Source organism: Lithobates pipiens, unplaced genomic scaffold (genome assembly GCF_037356315.1).
Source record: "Lithobates pipiens isolate NorthernLeopardFrog02 unplaced genomic scaffold, aLitPip1_a1.2 Scaffold_35, whole genome shotgun sequence".
Taxonomy (NCBI): domain Eukaryota; kingdom Metazoa; phylum Chordata; class Amphibia; order Anura; family Ranidae; genus Lithobates; species Lithobates pipiens.
Window position 1 is genome coordinate 14,070,663 of NW_027507811.1, and position 27,468 is coordinate 14,098,130.

At 47.7% G+C, this 27,468-nt stretch overlaps 2 protein-coding genes across 6 annotated transcripts in view; one reads left to right on the forward strand and one right to left on the reverse strand.

The window, feature by feature from the left end:
• Positions 1–27,468, reverse strand: part of LOC143955614 (uncharacterized) — a 347,615-nt gene that overhangs the window by 227,721 nt on the left and 92,426 nt on the right. The gene's annotated exons all lie outside the window — the stretch shown is intronic.
• The window catches only part of LOC143955619 (uncharacterized), a 106,269-nt gene that overhangs the window by 5,094 nt on the left and 73,707 nt on the right, over positions 1–27,468 (forward strand). Inside the window, exon 7 of one of the 3 annotated variants that reach the window (XM_077465714.1) lies at positions 1,715–6,805. The exons of 1 other annotated variant lie outside the window; for it this stretch is intronic. In XM_077465714.1, coding sequence (XP_077321840.1) covers positions 1,715–2,682 — 968 coding nt within the window. In that variant the 3' untranslated portion in view covers positions 2,683–6,805. Of the gene's footprint in view, positions 1–1,714; positions 6,806–27,468 lie in introns of those variants that run through there. One more of the 3 variants, XM_077465715.1, reaches the window with a different exon arrangement.

Sequence of the window (27,468 nt, forward strand, 5' to 3'; positions counted from 1 at the left end):
CAAAAGAACGTCACCTCCTTAATTTAGGAGATTAAGGTGATGACCATAACAACATCATCAATATATCTACTCCACAAATAAATGTTCCATATAAGAGGGCCATCTCCATTCCTCAATATGTCTTGTTCCCAACAAATGAGGTGGAGTTACTTTACAATTTATGAAAGGTCCATCTCCATTCCTCAATATAACGTCATGTTCCCAACAAATGAGGAGGAGATACTGTACACCATATGAAAGGTCCATCTCCATTCCTCAATATAACGTCATGTTCCCAACAAATGAGGAGGAGATACTGTACATCATATGAAAGGTCCATCTCCATTCCTCAAAATAACGTCCTGTTCCCAACAAATGAGGAGGAGATACTGTACACCATATGAAAGGTCCATCTCCATTCCTCAAGGCCCATCTTCATCCCTCAATACGTTACGTTCTCAACAAACGAGGTGGAGATACTGTACACCATATGAAAGGTCCATCTCCATTCCTCAATATAACATCATGTTCCCAACAAATGAGGAGGAGATACTGTACACCATATCAAAGGTCCATCTCCATTCATCAAGGCCCATCTTCATCCCTCAATACGTTACGTTCTCAACAAACGAGGTGGAGATACTGTACACCATACGAAAGGTCCATCTCCATTCCTCAATATAACGTCATGTTCCCAACAAATGAGGAGGAGATACTGTACACCATATCAAAGGTCCATCTCCATTCATCAAGGCCCATCTTCATCCCTCAATACGTTACGTTCTCAACAAACGAGGTGGAGATACTGTACACCATACGAAAGGTCCATCTCCATTCCTCAATATAACGTCATGTTCCCAACAAATGAGGAGGAGATACTGTACACCATATGAAAGGTCCATCTCCATTCCTCAATATAATGTCATGTTCCTAACAAATGAGGAGGAGATACTGTACACCATATGAAAGGTCCATCTCCATTCCTCAATATAACGTCATGTTCCCAACAAATGAGGAGGAGATACTGTACATCATATGAAAGGTCCATCTCCATTCCTCAATATAACGTCATGTTCCCAACAAATGAGGTGGAGATACTGTACACCATACGAAAGGTCCATCTCCATTCCTCAATATAACGTCATGTTCCCAACAAATGAGGAGGAGATACTGTACACCATATGAAAGGTCCATCTCCATTCCTCAATATAACATCATGTTCCCAACAAATGAGGAGGAGATACTGTACACCATATGAAAGGTCCATCTCCATTCCTCAATATAACGTCATGTTCCCAACAAATGAAGAGGAGATACTGTACACCATATGAAAGATCCATCTCCATTCCTCAATATAACGTCATGTTCCCAACAAATGAGGAGGAGATACTGTACACCATATGAAAGGTCCATCTCCATTCCTCAATATAACGTCATGTTCCCAACAAATGAGGAGGAGATACTGTACACCATATGAAAGGTCCATGTCCATTTCCAAGTTTATCACGAAGATCCTTCATTATAACAATGTAATGAATACACAAACACCGTTACCCATTATCAAATAAATTGGATGTGTAATAAACCCTAAATCTGTTTCGTACTCTTACTCTGGTGGAATGACTGTACTCATTTCCTTCCCAGAACCTTTAGAACTGTTGACTTATAGACCAATGTGCATGATTCTGAATTGGAAAACATGAAAAATAACGAATTCTTTAAAATTGTTTTCCAGCAGATGGCCTTAATTTCAGGAATACCTCAGAGAAACATCTTTTATTATCTCAAGATTTTGTGGAAGATAATGGCATCCCACCATATTCTCCAGAAGTAAATGCCATTACTCATAATATAATACATCAGGGACCTTACCAATTAGAGTGGTCAATGAATCCCTCTAATCCTGAGGAAACTTCTGATAAATCCCATACTATAAAACCAGAAAAAAATCTGAGCTCTCGCAGTATAGATACATCAACAGATCCATCTAATTTTAAGGAATCTTCGTTGGGTCTTGAAGAAGCCTACACAGGAGAGAATTCATTGTGTTCAAGGTGCGGGAAATCTTTTACTAATCTTTCTGAACTTCTTCTACATCTCAAATCCCACAGCAGTGTGACCTACACTTGTTCGGAGTGTTGGAAATCTTTCCCTGAGAAAAGTGAACTTCTTAAACACCAGAAAAGTCACATGGGGGACAATCTTTACCCATGTTCCCAGTGCGGAAAATGTTTCACTCAGAAAGGAGATCTTAACAGACACCAGAGAGTCCACACGGGGGAGCGTCCTTTTCCTTGTCCGGATTGCGGGAAATATTTTGCTCAAAAAGCCAACCTCGTTACGCACAAGAGAATTCACACCGGGGAACGTCCGTATTCATGTTCGGAGTGCGGGAAGTGTTTTCGTGACAGAGGGAAGCTTATCGTGCACGAGAAAATTCACACGGGTGAGCGTCCTTATTCGTGCTCAGTGTGTGGGAAATGTTTCATTCGGAAAGGAGGCCTTCTTGTACACCAGAGGAGCCACACGGGCGAGCGTCCGTATTCGTGTTCGGAGTGCGGGAAATGTTTCACGGAGAAAGGAAAACTTATTAGACACCAGAGTAGTCACACAGGGGAACGGCCTTTTTCGTGTCCGGAGTGCGGGAAATGTTTCTCCCTTAAAGAAAACCTAAATAAACATCAGAAAACACACGTCCGTTAGTTGTGTTGACAAATGTACTGTGCTATTAACCAGGTTCACCGAGGCAAAAGCTGCCGCTCAAACCAACTCAATGTAAATCGCAGTGTATGGCCATCTTTTCCTCGGCTTATGCCCGTTCCCGTGTTCTGAGTACTGTCAGGGATATCCTGCTTCGCCAACGATTACTGACGTGTTTCGTCCCGGTCACAGAGGTGGGTGCCATACACCGTGACTATATCGGGTCGGTTTGAGCGGAGTCTTTTCCTTGGCTTACCTACGCTTCTGGATTGGTGCACTTTAGACGCGCGCTCCCATGTTCTGTGTACTGTCAGGGAGATCCTGCTCCAGCCACCCTCACTGACGCGTTTCGTCCCCACTGGGGCTTAGTCACAGAGGTGGGGCCATGCGCTGTGACTATATCAGGTCTTTTTGAGTGGCGACTTTTTCTTCGGCTTACCTACGCTTCTGGATTTGTGCACTCAGGTGCCTGCTCCCGTGTTCTGAGTACTGTCAGGGAGATCCTGCTTCGGCCACGCTCACTGACGTGTTTCGTCCCACCCACCTGGGCTTGGTCACAGAGGTGGGGCCATACACCGTGACTAAAATGGGTCGGTTTGGGCAGAGTCTTTTCCTTGGCTTACCTACACTTCTGGATTGGTTCTCAGATGCCTGCTCAGATGCCTGCTCCCGTATTCAGAGATTCTGAAGCCTCCAGCTTGGAGCGGCGCTACAAGTCTTTCACTAACCAGGTTGGACTGCTCTGTTCGGGGGAAAAACCATCTGGTAAAAATTAGTTTTTAAAGGCGTATATCCCTGAAAAGTGACCTTCTTGGAGACTCCAGTGTCGAGATCTGCCTGCTACAGTTCCTGTCCATCTTGGGGTGGTTGGGAGGGTATGTTAGATGTTGTCAATCTCTGGTGACTTCAAAAACCGAACTCTCAGGATTACTGTATACAGATTGAATATGTGGTGTCACACAAGTTTGAATCAAGGAATGCATAGCAATGACCCCCCCTCCAGGAGCTGTTGGATTTAAACAGGCCCTCCTAGCCCACCTTATGATGACCTGCCCTATACTTGCACCTAGACACTCAACGACTCACAAGCTGTGTCCACTCCAATAGACAGTCTTCTAATCCTTCTTTTGAGAAATGTATTGGGCCCCTATGTCTAGGGAGAGAGGATAAAGGGGTACAGGCAGGACCTGGACAAGGGAGGGGCGGGTGACCTGAGCGCAATGGTTTATTGTAGGGATGGGTGTGCCTTCCTTCTGTTACAAGGCTGACAGGAGTAGTGACAGCAGCATCACTACTCCTATCTTCAAATCTTCTTTTGAGAAACGGCTTGTATGTCTAGGGAGAAAGGGTAAGGGCTACAGGTACAAAAGAAACAAAAATTCACCCCTCCTAGCACAAATCCTCTACCCCTAAAATGTTCCCTCCTAGTACACATGCCCCCGCCCCCCCCCCTTCAAATCCTTCCCTTCCAGCACAAGTTCACCCCTCCTAGCACAAATCCCCATAGATCACCACTCTTCGCACCCCCCCCCCCCCCCAATGTCCTCTCCTAGAACATTACTTACCACCTAACACCCCCTAATGTCTCCCCTCCGTCACAAATCCCCTCCTCCCAACCTCCTTGTGGCTCCCTCCCCCACCTAACATGATACCACAGTACCCAGGGCAACCCCCCTCCTTCCCACCCATTGTCCCAGCCCTGGGCCCTAGGTACTGCAGTAGCAGCCTCCCAGTAGGATCTGGTTTTCAGACCCTAAGCAAACAATCAGACACCTTAAAGCGGTAATAAATTAGGCTCCCATTCAATGTCCAGCAAGCAGAAGCCTGAGGGAGCAGCCTCAGCTCGCTCCATCTGGTCCATGCCCCAGCGCGTTTCATCCCGCTCCATGGAGGTCCATGATTAAGTCCCGGGGATGGTGTGAGACCCGTTGGGGCATGGCCTAGATCAGTGATCTACAAATTACGGAGCTTTACTCTCCCAGACTTTCTTCTGAAGATGCTCCCTCTGGGTAGCCACCTTCCAGATTCTCCAGGCTCTGTCACAGGCCAGCTCAGGTTATTTGATCTTTGGCTTTCTCCTCCAGGCCAAAGGGACTTACAAGACAAAGAACTCAAGAACTCTCCATGCTCATACCAGCCCCGGACACAAGGCTTGAGACCAAAAACCTAGACCTTTTTATACTGTGACCCTAACTATTTATCTGGTGGGGGCTCCCTCAGGCTACCGTACTGCTGTGAGGAGCATTCCACTCTAAGGGGGTAGGCTGGAAACGAGAACGTCCTGACTCAAAGCACGCTGTAGAGATAAAGAGATGCCCCGGCAGCTGCACACCTTTCCCGGCCGTGTAAATATTGAGCAAAAGCAACCACAGCTTGCTCCATCTATGCCATGCCCCTAACGTGTTTTGCCCCACCTTAGGGCTTAATCATGGACCTTCATGAGCATGGAGAAACGTATTGGGGATGCAGACTGGATGGAGCTAGCTGCGGCTGCTTTTGCTTGATAACTACTCTGCCTGGAAAGGTGTGTGGCTGCAAAAGCAACCTCAGCTTGCTCCATCTTGGCCATACTCCATCCGTGTTTTGCCCCACCTTAGGGCTTAATCGTGGACCTTCATGAGCATGGAGAAACGTATTGGGGGCGCAGACTGGATGGAGCTAGCTGAGGCTGCTTTTGCTTGATAACTACTCTGCCTAGAAAGGTGTGTGGCTGCAAAAGCAGCCTCAGCTTGCTCCATCTGGTCCACGCCCCCAACGTATTTTGCCCCACCTTAGGGCTTAATCGTGGACCTTCATGAGCATGAATAAAACGTGTCAGGGGCGCAGGCTGGATGGAGCTAGCTGAGGCTGTTTTTTGCTTGATGACTACTCGTCTGGAAAGGTGTGTGGTTGCAAAAGTAGCCTCAGCTCGCTCCATCTGGTCCACGCCCCTAATGTGTTTTGCCCCACCTTAGGGCTTAATCGTGGACCTTCATGAGCATGGATAAAACGTGTCAGGGGCGCAGACTGGATGGAGCTAGCTGAGGCTGTTTTTGCTTGATAACTACTTGTCTGGAAAGGTGTGTGGCTGCAAAAGTAGCCTCAGCTCGCTCCATCTGGTCCATGCCCCTAACGTGTTTTGCCCCACCTTAGGGCTTAATCATGGACCTTCATGAGCATGAAGAAATGTGTTGGGCGCAGACTGGATGGAGCTAGCTGAGACTGCTTTTGCTTGATAACTACTCCTGCCTGGAAAGATGTGTGGCTGAAAAAGCAGCCTCAGCTCGCTCCATCTGGTCCATGCCCCAATGCGGTTCGTCCCTCTCCATGGAGGTCCATGATTAAGCCCCGGTAATGGGGTGAGACCCGTTGGGGCATGGCCTAGATCAGTGATCTCCAAATTATGGTGCTCCAGCTGTTACAGAACTGCACATCCCATGAGTCATTCACAGACATGACTAAGCATGGTGGGAATTGTAGTTCCTGAACAACTGGAGGGCCATTGCTTGGAGACTCCCCTGGCCTAGATGAAACAAGCTGAGGCTGCTTTTGCTTCGCTAACTAACTGGCAAAGGTGTGCAGCTGTTGGGACATCTCTTTATCCCCCTAGACCTTTTTATACATACATCTTCTCCAAAGCAGAGACCCTTCTACAAAGTTAGCCTTAAATATTTATCTCCAGCGTTGGAATATACCCCTCAGTGATTGGCCAACACAGAATAAAATATTTATAAATCCCATTCATTGTATATTCTCTATCTGCTGGATAAAGAACTCTCCCGACGACAGCAGGCAGAAGCAATCAACGTTGAGGGCCTAGGTAAATTCCCAACGATCACAGATGAGGCAGCTCAGGCTGACTACAGCCTATCTTCAAACACTACATTTAAATATGGACCCTCCCAGCTCATCACAGGGTCGGTACATAATGTACATTCTCCATTTCCAATGATTATCGCTCCGTGATTTTGAGCAGCTCTTCGGGGGTTGGACACCTTTACAATAATGCAGAGGGCGGCGCTGTCCATCGCGTGAAATAAGCCAATGGTTCATTTGCAATGTTCTATATATTTTTACCATCTTTATGATGAATTGATGATATGCCGATATTTTATTAAAAATGTGCCTATGTATCTAGGCCACTGGATCCAACGCCGTCGCCGTTCTTTTTTTTTTTTTTTTTTTTTTTTAAAAGCAGTATTATCCAATCAAAATTTATTTTACTGGTGTACCTTTTTGGTTGGCTGCTTCTCATTGCTCGTTATTTTACTTTACTGAAGATGTTGACTCGTCAACGCTCAACACACTGTATAGCTGTTAAGAAATATTATATATTTGAATTTTTTTAACTTAATTTAAACATTTGGTTTTATTGTGCGTTAATCAGTTTTTCTCATTTTCTAAATTAAAGGGTTCTATGCTGTTCAGTATTCTTCTCTTATGCCCCGTACACACGGTCAGACTTTCCGATGGGAAATGTTGGCGGAAAGTCCGACCGCGTGTATGCTCCATCCAACATTTGTTGTCGGAAATTCCACCAACAAACGTTGGCCAGCAAGTTCTCAAATTTTCCGCCAACAAATGTTTGCTGTTGGAAAGTCCAATCGTGTGTACACAAGTCCGACGCGCAAAAGTCCACGCATGCTCAGAATCAAGTACAACCCGCGGTCTTGTAAAACTAGCGTTCGTAATGGAGCTATCACGTACGTCTTGTACGTAACCACGTTCGCAATTGTTGGCCAACATTTGTCTGACCGTGTATATGCAAGACAAGGTGGAGCCAACAACCTTCGAACAAAATTCGAATGGTTTTGTTGTCTGAAAGTCCGATCGTGTGTATGGGGCATTAGTCACTTAGATCATAATTCCATGAATTTGATCTTAAAAAAATGGGATCCATTCATAGAGAGTCATCCGGTGGTGTTTGATAAGTGAGATGGAAAGGGGAGCCCAGACGGTCCAGTTCCACAAGTATCTCAGCTGATGTTCCAAAGGCTACACGGAGCCACTACGTAGAATATTCCAATTGTTGTCTTCTCGTGATCCTTCTAGAAGTCGACAGTTACAGTATATCCTCAATAATTACCTTCATCAGAGATATGGAGGATATCCTGATTAGTGGCCAGTGTCATGTGATCAACCCCAGACCAGCCGCTCCGGGTATACCATGATTCAGAAGAACGTAAAGAGAGGAGAAAGAGCCCCGAACTCACCAAACACCAGGGAAAGGGATAAAGGAGGCAAAATGTAGTGTCCTCATTGACAGAAGGAAAGAGGCAAAGCAGAAGGATCTCCTCCTGCTGGTGATCCCTCCAGTGATATATAGGTCTAAATAGAGGAATCAGGACCTCCTTCCTCCTGCTGATGACCCCTCTAGTGATATAAAGATCTATATAGAGGAATCAGGACCTCCTTCCTCCTGCTGATGACCCCTCTAGTGATATAAAGATCTATATAGAGGAATCAGGATCTCCTTCCTCCTGCTGGTGACCCCTCTAGTGATATAAAGATCTATATAGAGGAATCAGAACCTCCTTCCTCCCCTTGTTGATCCCTCTAGTGATATAAAGATCTATATAGAGGAATCAGGATCTCCTTCCTCCTGCTGGTGATCCCTCTAGTGATATAAAGATCTATATAGAGGAATCAGAACCTCCTTCCTCCCCTTGTTGACCCCTCTAGTGATATAAAGATCTATATAGAGGAATGGGACCTCCTTCCTCCTGCTGGTGACCCCTCTAGTGATTTAAAGATCTATATAGAGGAATGGGACCTCCTTCCTCCTGCTGGTGACCCCTCTAGTGATATAAAGATCTATATAGAGGAATCAGGACCTCCTTCTTCCTGCTGGTGACCCCTCTAGTTATATAAAGATCTATATAGAGGAATCAGGACCTCCTTCCTCCAGCTGGTGACCCCTCTAGTGATATAAAGATCTATATAGAGGAATCAGGACCTCCTTCTTCCTGCTGGTGACCCCTCTAGTTATATAAAGATCTATATAGAGGAATGGGACCTCCTTCCTCCTGCTGGTGACTCCTCTAGTTATATAAAGATCTATATAGAGGAATCAGGACCTCCTTCCTCCAGCTGGTGACCCCTCTAGTGATATAAAGATCTATATAGAGGAATGGGACCTCCTTCCTCCTGCTGGTGACCCCTCTAGTGATATAAAGATCTATAAAGAGGAATCAGGACCTCCTTCCTCCTGCTGGTGACCCCTCTATTGATATAAAGATCTATATAGAGGAATCAGGACCTCCTTCCTCCTGCTGGTGACCCCTCTAGTGATATAAAGATCTATAAAGAGGAATCAGGACCTCCTTCCTCCTGCTGGTGACCCCTCTATTGATATAAAGATCTATATAGAGGAATCAGGACCTCCTTCCTCCTGCTGGTGACCCCTCTAGTGATATAAAGATCTATAAAGAGGAATCAGCAGAGCAGGACTTACCATTGGGCTTGACTGGGCTCAAGCCCATGGGCCCCGCCCAATAGGGGGCCCGCAGAGATACATAGCCAAGTGTACTCGGCTCGGCTCCGCTCACAGTCCCGCCCTATGATGGACATAACACAGGGACTGGGCGTGACTGTGAGCCAAGCCAAGTACTCTCGGCTACTCTCGGCTCCGCTCGGGACTACGAGAGGACCCGAGAGCCGCCAAGAGGACCCGAGAGCCATCAAGAGGACCCGAGAGCCGCCAGGAGGACCAGAGAGCCACCAAGATACTAAAACTCTGTATCTCAGCGGCGCCATTTTTAAACTTCAAGACTGCAATGACAAGGCTGCAAATGACACTGACAAGGCTGCAAATGACACTGACAAGGCTGCAGATGGATGGGCAAGGCTGCAGATGGACACTGATAAGGCTGCATTGATGGGCATTTAAATGTAAGTTTTTTTTTCCCTTAAACTTCCCTCCTAAAAGTTTTTTTCCTTAAAATTCCCTCCTAAACTTGTTATATGCCGGCGCGTGTTATACGCTGATAAATACGGTAATGTATAGAAGGTAGGGCCCGAAAGTGACTCAAGCCCTGGGGCCCCCACCACCCTAAGTCCTGCCCTGGGAATCAGGACCTCCTTCCTCCTGCTGGTGACCCCTCTAGTGATATAAAGATCTATATAGAGGAATCAGGACCTCCTTCCTCCTGCTGGTGACCCCTCTAGTGATATAAAGATCTATATAGAGGAATCAGGATCTCCTTCCTCCTGCTGGTGATCCCTCTAGTGATATAAAGATCTATAAAGAGGAATCAGGACCTCCTTCCTCCTGCTGGTGACCCCTCTAGTGATATAAAGATCTATATAGAGGAATCAGGACCTCCTTCCTCCTGCTGGTGACCCCTCTAGTGATATAAAGATCTATATAGAGGAATCAGGATCTCCGTCCTCCTGCTGGTGATCCCTCTAGTGATATAAAGATCTATATAGAGGAATCAGGATCTCCTTCCTCCTGCTGGTGATCCCTCTATTGATATAAAGATCTATATAGAGGAATCAGGACCTCCTTCCTCCTGCTGGTGACCCCTCTAGTGATATAAAGATCTATAAAGAGGAATCAGGACCTCCTTCCTCCTGCTGGTGACCCCTCTAGTGATATAAAGATCTATATAGAGGAATCAGGACCTCCTTCCTCCTGCTGGTGACCCCTCTAGTGATATAAAGATCTATATAGAGGAATCAGGATCTCCTTCCTCCTGCTGGTGATCCCTCTAGTGATATAAAGATCTATATAGAGGAATCATAACCTCCTTCCTCCCCTTGTTGACCCCTCTAGTGATATAAAGATCTATATAGAGGAATGGGACCTCCTTCCTCCTGCTGGTGACCCCTCTAGTGATTTAAAGATCTATATAGAGGAATGGGACCTCCTTCCTCCTGCTGGTGACCCCTCTAGTGATATAAAGATCTATATAGAGGAATCAGGACCTCCTTCTTCCTGCTGGTGACCCCTCTAGTTATATAAAGATCTATATAGAGGAATCAGGACCTCCTTCCTCCAGCTGGTGACCCCTCTAGTGATATAAAGATCTATATAGAGGAATCAGGACCTCCTTCTTCCTGCTGGTGACCCCTCTAGTTATATAAAGATCTATATAGAGGAATGGGACCTCCTTCCTCCTGCTGGTGACTCCTCTAGTTATATAAAGATCTATATAGAGGAATCAGGACCTCCTTCCTCCAGCTGGTGACCCCTCTAGTGATATAAAGATCTATATAGAGGAATCAGGACCTCCTTCTTCCTGCTGGTGACCCCTCTAGTTATATAAAGATCTATATAGAGGAATGGGACCTCCTTCCTCCTGCTGGTGACTCCTCTAGTTATATAAAGATCTATATAGAGGAATCAGGACCTCCTTCCTCCTGCTGGTGACTCCTCTAGTTATATAAAGATCTATATAGAGGAATCAGGACCTCCTTCCTCCAGCTGGTGACCCCTCTAGTGATATAAAGATCTATATAGAGGAATGGGACCTCCTTCCTCCTGCTGGTGACCCCTCTAGTGATATAAAGATCTATAAAGAGGAATCAGGACCTCCTTCCTCCTGCTGGTGACCCCTCTATTGATATAAAGATCTATATAGAGGAATCAGGACCTCCTTCCTCCTGCTGGTGACCCCTCTAGTGATATAAAGATCTATAAAGAGGAATCAGGACCTCCTTCCTCCTGCTGGTGACCCCTCTAGTGATATAAAGATCTATATAGAGGAATCAGGACCTCCTTCCTCCTGCTGGTGACCCCTCTAGTGATAAAAAGATATACAGTAGCTCACAAAAGTGAGTACACCCCTCACATTTTTGTAAATCTTTTCTTCTATCCTTTCATGTGACAACACTGAAGAAATGACACTTGTCTACAATGTAAAGTAGTGAGTGTACAGCTTGTATAACAGTGTAAATTTGCCATCCCCTCAAAATAACTCAACACACAGCCATTAATGTTTGGTAACAAAAGTGAGTACACCCCTAAGTGAAAATGCCAAAATTGGGTCCCCAATTAGACATTTTTCCCTCCCCATTGTCATGTGACTCATTAGTGTTACAAGGTCTCAGGTGTGAATGGGGATCAGGTATGTTAAATTTGGTTTTATCGCTCTCACTCTCTTATACTGGTCACTGGAAGTTCAACATGGCACCTCATGGCAAAGAACTCTCTGAGGATCTGAAAAAAATAAAAAAGAATTGTTGCTCTACATAAAGATGGCCTAGGCTATAAGAAGATTGCCAAGACCCTGAAACTGAGCTGTAGCACGGTGGCCAAGACCATACAGCGGTATAACAGGACAGGTTCCACTCAGAACAGGCCTCACCATGGTCTACCAAAGAAGTTGAGGTCACGTGCTCAGCGTCATATCCAGAGGTTGTCTTTGGGAAATAGACGTATGAGTGCTGCCAGCATTGCTGCAGAGGTTGTAGGGGTGGGGGGGTCAGCCTGTCAGTGCTCAGACCATACGCCGCACACTGCATCAAATTGTCATCCCAGAAGGAAGCCTCTTCTAAAGATGATGCACAAGAAAGACCGCAAACAGCTTTCTGAAGACAAGCAGGCTAAGGACATGGACTACTGGAACCAGCTCCTGTTGTCTGATGAGACCAACATAAACATTTAGTTCAGATGGTGACAAGTGTGTGTGGGGGCAACCAGGTGAGGAGGACAAAGACAAGTGTGTCTTGTCTACAATCAAGCATGGTGGTGGGATTGTCATGGTCTGGGGGCTACATGAGTGCTGCCGGCACTGGGGGGGGCTACAGATCATTGAGGGGACCATGAATGCCAACATGTACTGTGACTAGGGATGAAAACGAACCGAACATATTAATATTCCTGGCTATGCACACTTTCGGAGAGACAAGGTAAAAAGAAAAGGTGGAGGGGTCTGTCTCTATGTGAGAAGTGATCTCAAAGCGAGTGAGAATGAGGACTTAATTGATGGAGAGTGTGATGAGTCTGAAGCATTATGGGTGGAACTGCATACAGATGTGCGTAGTTCAAAGTTAACCATTGGGGTTTGTTATAGTCCACCCAATGTTAATGAGGAGGTGGAGACCTAGCTCCTTGCACAGATGAAAAAGGGCTGCAAGGGCTGGGACGATGATAATAATGGGGGATTTTAACTACCCCGAAATGAACTGGCGTAATGGCACTGCTGGATCAGTTAAAGGGCAAACATTTATAAACCTATTACAGGAAAATTTTGTGGTCCAGTTTAATGAGGCCCCAATTACCGTATTTATCGGCGTATAACACGCACTTTTTTCCCCTTAAAATCAGGGGAAAATCACGGGTGCGTGTTATACGCCGATACTCCGCGATTTCCGCACAATTTTTTGGGATCTGGGCGGCTGAAAGCCACCCAGAGCCCTTCTCGCGGCTTTCGGCCGCCTTCGGCCCTTCTCGCCGGCTTTCGGCCACCTCGGCCTTTCTCGGCTGTTATAGGGCCGCTCTCGGACCTTCTCTGCGGCTTTCGGCCACCTCGGCCTTTCTCTGCGGCTTTCGGCCACCTCGGCCTTTCTCAGCGGCTTTCGGGCCACCTCGGCTTTTCTCAGCGGCTTTCGGCCGCTCTCTGACCTTCTCGGCGGCTTTCGGCCACCTCGGCCTTTCTCAGCGGCTTTCGTCTACCTCGGCCTTTCTCGTGGCTTTCGGCCGCTCTCGGACCTTCCGAGAGCGGCCAAAAGCCGCCGAGGTCCGAGAGCGGCCGAAAGCCGCTGAGAAGGGCCGAGGCGGCCGAAAGCCGCCGAGAAGGGCCGAGGTGGCCGAAAGCTGCCGAGAAGGTCTGAGAGCGGCCGAAAGCCGCCAAGAACTTCCGGGCACCGCCGAGATACACAGGACATCTCGGCGGCGCCATTTTTAAAAAAATAAGCGCACAATGCACTAAGGCTGCAATGAGGACAGGCTGCATGACGAGGCTGCAATGAGGACAGGCTGCATGACAAGGCTGCAATGAGGACAGGCTGCATGACGAGGCTGCAATGAGGACAGACTGCATGACAAGGCTGCAATGAGGACATGCTGCATGACAAGGCTGCAATGAGGACAGGCTGCAATGACAAGGCTGCAATGAGGACAGGCTGCAAATGACGCTGACGAGGCTTCAGATGGACACTGATAAGGCTGCATTGATGGGCATTTAAATGTAAGTTTTTTTTCCTTAAATTTCCCTCCTAAAAGTTTTTTCCCAAAATTCCCTCCTAAACTTGGGGTGCGTGTTATACGCCGATAAATACGGTAGGAATGAGGAATGTTTACATTACTTGTAATAGAAATAAAAGTGACACCATTTTTAATTTTTTTTTAAAGAACAGTATAAAAATAAAAAAATAAAAGGTAAAATAAACAAGAAAAAAAAATGTAAACACGCCCCGTCCCACCAAGCTCGCTTGCAGAAGCGAACGCATACGTGAGTAGCGCCCGCATATGAAAACGGTGTTCAAACCACACATGTGAGGTATCGCCGCGATCGGTAGAGCGAGAGCAATAATTCTAGCCCTAGACCTCCTCTGTAACTCAAAACATGCAACCTGTAAAAAAATGAAACGTCGCCTATGGAGATTTTTAAGGGTAAAAGTTTGTCACCATTCCACGAGAGGGGAGATGTTGGGTATCAATTTACTCGGCGTAACATTATCTTTTGCAATATAAAAAAAAAATTGGGCTAACTTTACTGTTGTCTTATTTTTTAATTCAAAAATTATTTTTTTCCAAAAAAAAAAAAAAGTGCGCTTGTAAGACCGCTGCACAAATATGGTGTGACAGAAAGTATTGCAACAATCGCCATTTTATTCTCTAAGGTGTTAGAACCCCCAAACATTATAAAAAAAAAAATCGAAGTAATTTTCTAGCAAAGAAAAATGTTTTTAACTTGTATACAACAAATCTCAAAAAGAGGCCCGGCGCTTAAGTGGTTAAAAGGCTAAAAATAAAACCTATGTGGCTCACAGGCAACGTTAAAAAAAAGCTATAAACAATAGGAAAAGAGCTTTTAAAAAATATAAAAAATGAAGGAACATTAGTGTCATTTAAATGTTAGAAGGAATATAACAGAATATGTAAAAAGGAAATTAAGGATGCAAAAACTCAAAATGAGCGACAGATTGCAAAAGACAGTAGGACAAACCCCAAAAAATTCTTCAAATATAATAAAAGTAAAAAGGTCAAGTCTGAGCATGTAGGCCCTTTACAAAATAATCTGGAGTGGGTGACTGGGGACAAAGAGAAGGCAAATGTATTAAATACTGACACATAGTGATGGCCGAACGGTTCGCCCGGCGGTCGTTTCGCGGCGAATTTCCGACTTTCGCCGTCCGCGGGTTCGAACGCCTTTTTCCGTCGTTCGCCCCGGCGGACTTACGTGTTTAATGTATACAAGAACTTTAACCTTTCGTGACACGTTTATCATGTGTTACAGGACAACCAATTGAGACATGACAGCTCATGGACACTTGGACATTCCCCCTAACCTATAAATACACCCGATCCGGTGGCCATTTTACATTCTTTCTTCTGTCACTGTAGGGAAAGGATCCTGTGTGGAGTAGGGACAGAGAAAACGCTAGCTATTTGGTACACAAAAGTTCTTTTCAGGACTGGTATAGGTGTTAGGTCAGCAGCCTGAGTTTCTTTTGTCAGTTTAGATAAAGGGACAGAGCGCTGTATGCTGCTATTTTAGGGACAGCTCAGCCAGATTAGTCTTTCTTCATCATCATCATCATCATCATCATTAGCTGTTACTATCAGGTCCACAAAAGAGCTGTTCCAGCTAATCGTTCCAGCCTACTCTTTTTTGCCAATTTGTATAGGGACAGGCAGGAAGCAGTGTGTCAGGCAGTGAGGATAATTTTAAAGACTTGCTGTTACTATTAGTTCCACAAAGGTTCTTTTCAGGACTGGTATCAGTGGTACGGTAATAGGCTTGTACACGTATAATATTCTTTCTTCCAAATATAGAAAGAATATTATACTTGACTGCTGCCCTTCTGCTGCAGTCTGCTAATCATTCACAACTCACTTGTTCCACAAAGCTCTTTATCAGGACTGGTAACTTGGTCTGTCTAGGGTGCTACGGTACATAGGCTTGGGTGCGGTACAGTCTGCTGTTCTGTAAGGACCGCTATCGGTCCACAATACATAGGGTTGCCGTGCACTACTGCTGACCGCTGCCCTATACTGCAGCAGTCCTTCATTGGTATAGGGACTGACGTACAGTCTGCTAATCACTAACACACAACCTGCTTGGTCCACAAAAGTTCTTATAAGGACTGGTAACTTGGTATAGGGTGCTACGGTACATAGGCCTGAGTGCGTTACAGTCTGCTGTTCTGTAAGGACCGCTATCGGTCCACAATACATAGGGTTGCCGTGCACTACTGCTGACCGCTGCCCTATACTGCAGCAGTCCTTCAGCGGTATAGGGACTGACGCACAGTCTGCTAAACACTAACACACAACCTGCTTGGTCCACAAAAGTTTTTATAAGGACTGGTAACTTGGTATAGGGTGCTACGGTACATAGGCCTGAGTGCAGTACAGTCTGCTGTTCTGTAAGGACCGCTATCGGTCCACAATACATAGGGTTGCCGTGCACTACTGCTGACCGCTGCCCTATACTGCAGCAGTCCTTCAGCGGTATAGGGACTGACGCACAGTCTGCTAAACACTAACACACAACCTGCTTGGTCCACAAAAGTTTTTATAAGGACTGGTAACTTGGTATAGGGTGCTACGGTACATAGGCCTGAGTGCGTTACAGTCTGCTGTTCTGTAAGGACCGCTATCGGTCCACAATACATAGGGTTGCCGTGCACTACTGCTGACCGCTGCCCTATACTGCAGCAGTCCTTCATTGGTATAGGGACTGACGTACAGTCTGCTAATCACTAACACACAACCTGCTTGTTCCACAAAAGTTCTTATAAGGACTGGTAACTTGGTATAGGGTGCTACGGTACATAGGCCTGAGTGCGTTACAGTCTGCTGTTCTGTAAGGACCGCTATCGGTCCACAATACATAGGGTTGCCGTGCACTACTGCTGACCGCTGCCCTATACTGCAGCAGTCCTTCATTGGTATAGGGACTGACGTACAGTCTGCTAATCACTAACACACAACCTGCTTGTTCCACAAAAGTTCTTATAAGGACTGGTAACTTGGTATAGGGTGCTACGGTACATAGGCTTGAGTGCGGTACAGTCTGCTGTTCTGTAAGGACCGCTATCGGTCCACAATAGATAGGGTTGACGTGCACCACTGCTGACCGCTGCCCTATACTGCAGCAGTCCTTCAGCGGTATAGGGACTGACGTACAGTCTGCTAAACACTAATACACAACCTGCTTGGTCCACAAAAGTTCTTATAAGGACTGGTAACTTGGTATAGGGTGCTACGGTACATAGGCTTGAGTGCGGTACAGTCTGCTGTTCTGTAAGGACCGCTATCGGTCCACAATAGATAGGGTTGACGTGCACCACTGCTGACCGCTGCCCTATACTGCAGCAGTCCTTCAGCGGTATAGGGACTGACGCACAGTCTGCTAAACACTAACACACAACCTGCTTGGTCCACAAAAGTTTTTATAAGGACTGGTAACTTGGTATAGGGTGCTACGGTACATAGGCCTGAGTGCGTTACAGTCTGCTGTTCTGTAAGGACCGCTATCGGTCCACAATACATAGGGTTGCCGTGCACTACTGCTGACCGCTGCCCTATACTGCAGCAGTCCTTCATTGGTATAGGGACTGACGTACAGTCTGCTAATCACTAACACACAACCTGCTTGGTCCACAAAAGTTCTTATAAGGACTGGTAACTTGGTATAGGGTGCTACGGTACATAGGCCTGAGTGCGTTACAGTCTGCTGTTCTGTAAGGACCGCTATCGGTCCACAATACATAGGGTTGCCGTGCACTACTGCTGACCGCTGCCCTATACTGCAGCAGTCCTTCAGCGGTATAGGGACTGACGCACAGTCTGCTAAACACTAACACACAACCTGCTTGGTCCACAAAAGTTTTTATAAGGACTGGTAACTTGGTATAGGGTGCTACGGTACATAGGCCTGAGTGCAGTACAGTCTGCTGTTCTGTAAGGACCGCTATCGGTCCACAATACATAGGGTTGCCGTGCACTACTGCTGACCGCTGCCCTATACTGCAGCAGTCCTTCATTGGTATAGGGACTGACGTACAGTCTGCTAATCACTAACACACAACCTGCTTGTTCCACAAAAGTTCTTATAAGGACTGGTAACTTGGTATAGGGTGCTACGGTACATAGGCTTGAGTGCGGTACAGTCTGCTGTTCTGTAAGGACCGCTATCGGTCCACAATAGATAGGGTTGACGTGCACCACTGCTGACCGCTGCCCTATACTGCAGCAGTCCTTCAGCGGTATAGGGACTGACGTACAGTCTGCTAAACACTAATACACAACCTGCTTGGTCCACAAAAGTTCTTATAAGGACTGGTAACTTGGTATAGGGTGCTACGGTACATAGGCTTGAGTGCGGTACAGTCTGCTGTTCTGTAAGGACCGCTATCGGTCCACAATAGATAGGGTTGACGTGCACCACTGCTGACCGCTGCCCTATACTGCAGCAGTCCTTCAGCGGTATAGGGACTGACGCACAGTCTGCTAAACACTAACACACAACCTGCTTGGTCCACAAAAGTTTTTATAAGGACTGGTAACTTGGTATAGGGTGCTACGGTACATAGGCCTGAGTGCGTTACAGTCTGCTGTTCTGTAAGGACCGCTATCGGTCCACAATACATAGGGTTGCCGTGCACTACTGCTGACCGCTGCCCTATACTGCAGCAGTCCTTCATTGGTATAGGGACTGACGTACAGTCTGCTAATCACTAACACACAACCTGCTTGGTCCACAAAAGTTCTTATAAGGACTGGTAACTTGGTATAGGGTGCTACGGTACATAGGCCTGAGTGCGTTACAGTCTGCTGTTCTGTAAGGACCGCTATCGGTCCACAATACATAGGGTTGCCGTGCACTACTGCTGACCGCTGCCCTATACTGCAGCAGTCCTTCAGCGGTATAGGGACTGACGCACAGTCTGCTAAACACTAACACACAACCTGCTTGGTCCACAAAAGTTCTTATAAGGACTGGTAACTTGGTATAGGGTGCTACGGTACATAGGCTTGAGTGCGGTACAGTCTGCTGTTCTGTAAGGACCGCTATCGGTCCACAATAGATAGGGTTGACGTGCACCACTGCTGACCGCTGCCCTATACTGCAGCAGTCCTTCAGCGGTATAGGGACTGACGTACAGTCTGCTAAACACTAATACACAACCTGCTTGGTCCACAAAAGTTCTTATAAGGACTGGTAACTTGGTATAGGGTGCTACGGTACATAGGCTTGAGTGCGGTACAGTCTGCTGTTCTGTAAGGACCGCTATAGGTCCACAATAGATAGGGTTGACGTGCACCACTGCTGACCGCTCACCTATACTGCAGCAGTCCTTCAGCGGTATAGGGACTAAGAGTTTTGTCACAGGGTCATTTAAAAAATGACATGCAGAGGAAGAGGCAGGCCCTTCCGCAGGGGTGGTAGGGGTAGGGCAGGAGCAACAGGCTTGAGCCAAAGTGGGAAGTTGCAGAAGGTGCGTTCAATTACTTTAAAGGATGCACCAGACTTGGTTGAGTGGCTCGCTCAGCCTTACTCTTCTGCACCCTCCTCATCCTCTCGATCTGCACCCTCTTCTTCACTCTCTGCTATGTGCACCCCCAAAGACACTACCACCAACAACACGACCACCACCACCACCACCACATACCTTCCGCTTGAGTCACTGGAATTATTTTCCGATCCATATCAAGAGGACATTTCTGATGCGCAGCCACTCTTGGTATTGGATCAGGAAGAGGAGGTAGCAACAAGCGCTACTCAGCAGTCTGACGCCAGTACCCAGATCAGCCCAAGGAGGAGGTTGGTCCCCGGTGTTGCTGCCTACTCTACTTATAGCGGTGGGGAAGGTGACGTTGATGATGACGTGTCTAGTGATGTCACGTGGGTGCCCACAAGAGAGGAAGAGGAGGGGAGTTCAGAGGGAGATATGGACCAGCAGATAGGGAGGAGAAGCAGCAATGACTTACATTGCACAGCAGGGACAAAGCAGACTGCAAATGTATCAGGAGCGAGTCATCGACCATGTACGGTCACATCTGGCGCTCCCAGGACACCGGCACATGGCTCCGCAGTGTGGGCTTTTTTTAACGTGTCCGCTGCTGACAATAGCGTTGCCATCTGCAATCTTTGCAGTCAACGCGTTAGTCGCGGTAAGCCCAATACTCACCTAGGGACGACCGCCTTAAGAAGGCACATGAGCAGCCATCACCGAGCCCAGTGGGAGCAACGGAACACACAAAGCCACACTGCAGGCTCTCACCGTCCAGCCTCGTCTTCTACTTCTCCTTCTCCTCTCTCCTCACAATTGTCCTCCACTCCACCTTCCATCACGCCAAGCTCACATTTTTCTGCAAAAAGGCAGGCTTCCGTGGGCCTAATGTTTGAGCGTAAAAAAATGATGACGCCGGATAACCCTCTTGCCCAACGGTTGGCGGCTGGCTTGTCAGAACTCATAGCCCGCCAACTACTGCCATATAAACTGGTGGACTCGGAGGCCTTTCGCAAATTTGTGGCCATTGGAACACCACAATGGAAGGTCCCAGGAAGGAAGTATTTCTCAGAGAAGGGCATCCCAGAGCTATATGGCCATGTTCAGCGGCAAGTGAATGTATCTCTGGCACACAGTGTCGGTGCCAAGATACATCTGACCACAGACACGTGGTCTAGCAAACACGGGCAGGGAAGGTATATCAGTTTTACTGCCCACTGGGTGAACCTTCTGACGGCCGTCAAGCATGTAACCCGTGGCACCCGTGTAGATTTGGTTTTACCGCCACGGATTGCATGCAGGCCTGACTCTTCTTCTCCTCCTCCTACTCCATCCTCCTCCCTCTCCTCCTCAGCTGCCTCCTCCTTTTCCGCTGCTAGCGTCTCTTCCACTGCACCGCCCAAGCTCCCCAGAACCTATTCCACATGCCAGGTGAGACGTTGCCATGCCGTGCTGCGTCTGTTGTGCCTGGAAGCAAAGAGCCACACTGGCCCGGCACTCCTTTCAGCTTTGCGTTCACAGGCAGATGAGTGGCTAACACCGCTCAATTTGACAGTTGGTAAAGTGGTGTGTGACAACGGTGCCAATCTGCTTAGCGCATTGAAACAGGGCAAAATCACGCACGTGCCGTGCATGGCACACGTCTTAAACTTGGTCGTGCAGCGATTCCTTGTCAAATACCCTGGGGTCCAGGACATCTTGCGGCAGGCAAGGAAAATCTCGGCCCATTTCAGAAGATCTTACACGGCCATGGCTCGCCTTGCTGACATTCAGCGGCGACACCATCTGCCGGTCAGACGTCTTATTTGCGATTGCCCGACGCGATGGAACTCAACCTTCTATATGCTTGATAGGCTGCTCCAGCAGAAACGTGCAGTTAACGTCTACCTGTATGAACTCTGCGAAAGAAACGGTTCTGGGGAGCTGGGTTTTTTTTCACCGCGCCAGTGGCTGCTCATGCGCGACACATGCAGACTTCTGCGGCCATTTGAGGAGATCACCAAACTGGTCAGTCGCAGCCATGGCGCCATCAGTGACATGGTACCTTATGCCTTCTTTCTGGAGCGTGCATTGCGTCGTGTCATTGATCAGGCTGTGGAGGAGCAGGAGCGGGAAGATGAGGAAGTCGCAATGCTGGATGAATTCCCAGGGGGGGCTACTCTATCTGAGACAAGTCAACAACAGGAGTCTGATGAGGAGTCAGAGGAGGATGGTGCCGGGGCGGATGAGCAGGAGCAAGAAGAGCATGCTTTAAACCTTTCTGGGATCCCTGTTGTGCGAGGATGGGGAGAGGAGAATGAAGAGGACGACATTATCCTGGATGATGAGCAGGAGCCAGGCCACCACACCGCTTCCACTTTAGTGCAAATGGGGGCCTTCATGCTCCAGTGTTTTAATAGGGACCCCCGTATAAAAAGCATGAGGGTCAAGGACCAGTACTGGGTGGCAACGTACTTAGACCCCCGGTACAAACACAAAATGGCGGAAATGTTACCGCCGTCGCAGAGGGCTGTCAGAATGCAGCACTTCCAGGCCTTGCTTCGAGAAATGCTGCATTCTGCTTTTGCGTGCGCTGGCAGAGGAGCAATTCCCACTCCCAGAGAAGGATTTGCGGGTACCAATCCAACAGCGCCTGCAAGAAGAGGCCGGTTTGAAGATGTGTTGGTGACTTCGGATATGAGGTCATTCTTTCAGCCGACCCATCGACAGGTGTCATCCGGATCCAGCATCAGGGAACGCCTAGACCGTCAGGTGTCCGACTACATTGGGTTAACGGCCGATGTGGACGCTCTGAGGAGTGATGAACCCCTAGACTACTGGGTGGGCAGGCTTGACCTCTGGCCAGAGCTTGCCCAATTTGCAATCGAACTGTTGGCTTGCCCCTCATCCAGTGTCCTGTCCGAAAGGACGTTCAGCGCAGCAGGGGGGATTGTGACCGATAAGCGTACTCGCCTAGCTCACCACAGTGTTAACTACCTCACATTTCTAAAAATGAATGAGGCATGGATCTCGGAGGAATTCAACACATGTGATCAGTAGACCATGTATATGTCTATAAACAATTTTTGGAATCAAGCACACAGACCTTCTTAATTCATTTGGCTCACTTCCCTGACCCAAAAAAGCACACCGTACTATATGCCCCTACCCTCCTCTTTGAAGAGGTTGAGCGGTGTCATATTTCTACTGGGGCTGCTTATTATGAGGGGTTCCCACCATCCCTGTGCTGTGCTGACTTCCTCCTGGGTGTTCTTATTATGAGGGGCTCCCACCATCCCTGTGCTGTGCTGACTTCCTCCTGGGGGTTCTTATTATGAGGGGATCACACCATCCCTGTGCTGTGCTGACTTCCTCCTGGGGCTGCTTACGGTGCTGCTGTCAGCGCTGTATGTCACGGAGCTGCTGTCAGCGCTGTATGTCACGGAGCTGCTGTCAGCGCTGTATGTCACGGAGCTGCTGTCAGCGCTGTATGTCACGGAGCTGCTGTCAGCGCTGTATGTCACGGAGCTGCTGTCAGCGCTGTATGTCACGGAGCTGCTGTCAGCGCTGTATGTCACGGAGCTGCTGTCAGCGCTGTATGTCACGGAGCTGCTGTCAGCGCTGTATGTCACGGAGCTGCTGTCAGCGCTGTATGTCACGGTGCTGCTGTCAGCGCTGTATGTCACGGAGCTGCTGTCAGCGCTGTATGTCACGGAGCTGCTGTCAGTGCTGTATGTCACGGAGCTGCTGTCAGCGCTGTATGTCACGGAGCTGCTGTCAGCGCTGTATGTCACGGAGCTGCTGTCAGCGCTGTATGTCACGGTGCTGCTGTCAGCGCTGTATGTCACGGAGCTGCTGTCAGCGCTGTATGTCACGGAGCTGCTGTCAGCGCTGTATGTCACGGAGCTGCTGTCAGCGCTGTATGTCACGGAGCTGCTGTCAGCGCTGTATGTCACGGAGCTGCTGTCAGCGCTGTATGTCACGGTGCTGATGTCAGTGCTCTGTATTACGGTGCTGCTGTCAGTGCTCTGTATCTCCTGCACCCTCTTGTTTGCCTACCCTGGTCCCTGACCTTCCCTCTCCTCCATTGCCTTCATTAGCTCCATAGTCCTGAATTGTCAGAACAATTTCCCAAATAAAAAAAAAATGCTTGTAGTTATCGATCCCAAATTCACCTCATACATGTATTATGCTATTGTCCAGGTGGTGGGACTACGTGCTACCCCCTAATAATTACCCCGTGGCCGCAAATTCGACCTAAAGGTTTGCGAAATTCGCCTCCCATTGAAGTCAATGGAGCCCGCGGCGAACGGTCGTTTTCGCGAACGTTTGTGTCCGTTCGCGTTTCGCGTTCGCGAAACGTCCCGTCGGAAGTTCGTCCATCACTACTGACACAGCCCCAAATGATCCACAATGGCTCAAAAGTGATATGGTCCAGAAATATTTATATAAAGGTGGATAAAGCACCTGGACCAGATGACCCACGGATCCTAAAAGAATTGAGCTCTGTAATTTCAAAGCCATTGTATCTAATTTTTAGGGACTTGTTAATGAAGGGAATGGTACCACTGGATTGATGTAGGGCCAATGTGGTGCCTATATTTAAAAAGGGAACAAAGTCTTTACCGAGTAACTATAGACCTGTTAGTTTAACTTCTATAGTTGGGAAGATACTGGAGAGATTAATAAAAGACCACATAGACGAGTTCTTGCTGGAAAAAAAATATTTTAAGCAACAGACAGTATGGATTCATGAAAGACAGAAGTTGTCAAACAAATCTGATTTCTTTTTATGAGGAGGTAAGTAAAACCTTGGACAGAGGGGTGGCTGTGGACATGGAATACTTGGACAGAGGGGTGGATGTGGACCTGGTATACTTGGACAGAGGGGTGGTTGTGGATGTGGAATACTTGGACAGAGGGGTGGTTGTGGATGCATTAGACTTGGACAGAGGGTTGGTTGTGGATGTGGTAGACTTGGACAGAGGGGTGGATGTGAATGTGGTATACTTGGACAGAGTGGTGGCTGTGGACATGGAATACTTGGACAGAGGGGTGGATGTGGACATGGTACACTTGGACAGAGGGGTGGTTGTGGATGTGGAATACTTGGACAGATGGGGGTGGTTGTGGATGTGGTAGACTTGGACAGAGGGGTGGATGTGGACATGGTACACTTGGACAGAGGGGTGGTTGTGGATGTATTAGACTTGGACAGAGGGGTGGTTGTGGATGTATTAGACTTAGACAGAGGGGTGGTTGTGGATGTGGTAGACTTGGACAGAGGGGTGGATGTGGATGTGGTATACTTGGACAGAGGGGTGCATGTGGATGTGGTATACTTGGACAGAGTGGTGGCTGTGGACATGGAATACTTGGACAGAGGGGTGGATGTGGACATAGTACACTTGGACAGAGGGGTGGTTGTGGATGTGGAGTACTTGGACAGAGGGGGGTGGTTGTGGATGTGGTAGACTTGGACAGAGGGGTGGATGTGGACATGGTACACTTGGACAGAGGGGTGGTTGTGGAATACTTGGACAGAGGGGGGTGGTTGTGGATGTGGAATACTTGGACAGAGGGGGGTGGTTGTGGATGTATTAGACTTGGACAGAGGGGGGTGGTTGTGGATGTGGTAGACTTGGACAGAGGGGGGTGGTTGTGGATGTGGTAGACTTGGACAGAGGGGTTATAGTGGATGTGGAATACTTGGACAGAAGGGGGTGGTTGTGGATGTGGTAGACTTGGACAGAGGGGTTGTAGTGGGCATGGAATACTTGAACAGAGGGGTGGATGTGGATGTGGTAGACTTGGACAGAGTGGTGGCTGTGGATGTGGTATACTTGGACAGAGGGGTGGTTGTGGATGTGGAATACTTGGACAGAGGGGGGTGGTTGTGGATGTGGTAGACTTGGACAGAGGGGTTGGTGTGGACATGGTATACTTGGACAGAGGGGTGGTTGTGGATGTATTAGACTTGGACAGAGGGGGGTGGTTGTGGATGTGGTAGACTTGGACAGAGGGGTTATAGTGGATGTGGAATACTTGGACAGAAGGGGGTGGTTGTGGATGTGGTAGACTTGGACAGAGGGGTTGTAGTGGGCGTGGAATACTTGAACAGAGGGGTGGATGTGGATGTGGTAGACTTGGACAGAGGGGTTGTAGTGGGCGTGGAATACTTGGACAGAGTGGTGGCTGTGGATGTGGTATACTTGGACAGAGGGGTAGGGGTGGATGTGGTATACTTGGACAGAGGGGGGTGGTTGTGGACGTGGTATACTTGGACAGAGGGGGGTGGCTGTGGACGTGGTATACTTGGACAGAGGGGGGTGGTTGTGGACGTGGTATACTTGGACAGAGGGGGGTGGTTGTGGACGTGGTATACTTGGACAGAGGGGGGTGGCTGTGGACGTGGTATACTTGGATTTTGCAAAAGCGTTTGACACAGTTCCCTGCACACGGCTCATGTGTAAGGTAAAGTCCACAGAGTCGTGGTTAATGATTCTTACTCTGAATGGTGTAAGGTTATCAGTGGTGTACCCCAAGGTTCAGTGCTGGGGACCCTTACTTTTTAATATCTTTATAAATGATATTGGGTCTGGGATCAAAAGTAACATTTCCGTCTTTGCAGATGACACCGAGCTATGCAGTGGAATAACGTCCTTACAGGATGTCTCCAATTTACAAGCCGACCTCAATGCTCTGTCTAATTGGGCGACTATGTGGCAGATGAGGTTTAATGTTGATAAATGTAAAGTTCTGCACTTGGGGGCTAAGAATATGCATCATACATGCTAGGGGGAGTACAACTGGGGGGATCCGTGGTGGAGAAGGATCTGGGGGGATGCATAGTGGAGAAGGATCTGGGGGGATGCATAATGGAGAAGGATCTGGGGGGATGCATAATGGAGAAGGATCTGGGGGTTTAACATGCAATGCCAAGCTGCGGTTTCCAAAGCGAGTAAAGTCCTTTCCTGTATAAGAGAGGTATGGACTCCAGAGAGAGAGATATCATCTGTACAAATCATTAGTAAGACCTCACCTGGAATATGCAGTTCAGTTTTGGGCACCAGTTCTCAAAAAGGATATCAGGGAACTGGAGAAAGTGCAGAGAAGGGCAACCAAACTGATAAGAGGCATGGAGGAACTCAGCTATGAGGAAAGATTAGAGGAACTGAATTTATTCACTCTTGATAAGAGGAGATTAAGGGGGGATATGATCAACATGTACAAATATATAAGGGGTCCATATAGTGAACTTGGTGTTGAGTTATTCACTTTACGGTCAACACAGAGGACAAGGGGGCACTCTTTACATCGAGAGGAAAAGAGATTTCATCTCCAAATACGGAAAGGTTTCTTCACAGTAAGCCCTTGTACACACGGTCGGAGAATCTGTCGGAATGAGTCTTATCGGACCGTGTCGTCAGATAATCCGACTCTGTGTGGTATGCATCGGACTGATTCTGTCCGAATCTCCGTCCGACCCAATTTTCCAACATGTTGGAAATATTTCCTGACCAACTGGCCCGATCGGACATACTCCGATCATGTGCAGAGCATTTTGATCGGACCAAGTGCCACGCATGCTCAGATCAAATTCCTACATCAAAGCTATTGGCTACTAGCCTGAATGTAGTCCCATTGTAACGAAATTACGTCATCGCGTTCTGAAAGATCGGATTTTTCGCCAACTTGGCCCGACCGTGTGTATGCAACAGTTTCGGACACAATCCGACAGGCAAAATCCGACGGATTTGGTTGGCAAAATCTCCGACCGTGTGTACAGGGGCTAAGAGCTGAAAATGTGGAATAGACACCCTCCAGAGGTGGTTCTGGCCAGCTTAGTGGATTGCTTTAAGAAAGGCCTGGATTATTTCCTAAATGTACAGAATATAATTGGGTACTGACATTTATAGGTAAAGTTGATCCGGGGAAAATCCGATTGCCTCTCGGGGGGGGATCAGGAAGGAATTTTTTTTCCCCCCCTGCTGGAGGAAATTGGATCATGCTTTGCTGGGGGTTTTCGCCTTCCTCTGGATCGATTCTGGGTATAGAATTGTGTGTGTGTAGATGGGATTGTTTGATATTATTTATTATTTCTTTTTATGGTTTAACTAGATGGACTTGTGTCTTTTTTTTTCAGCCCGACTAACTATGAACATTATATGGGTCGTTCGCCAGAAATTAAAGAGCCGC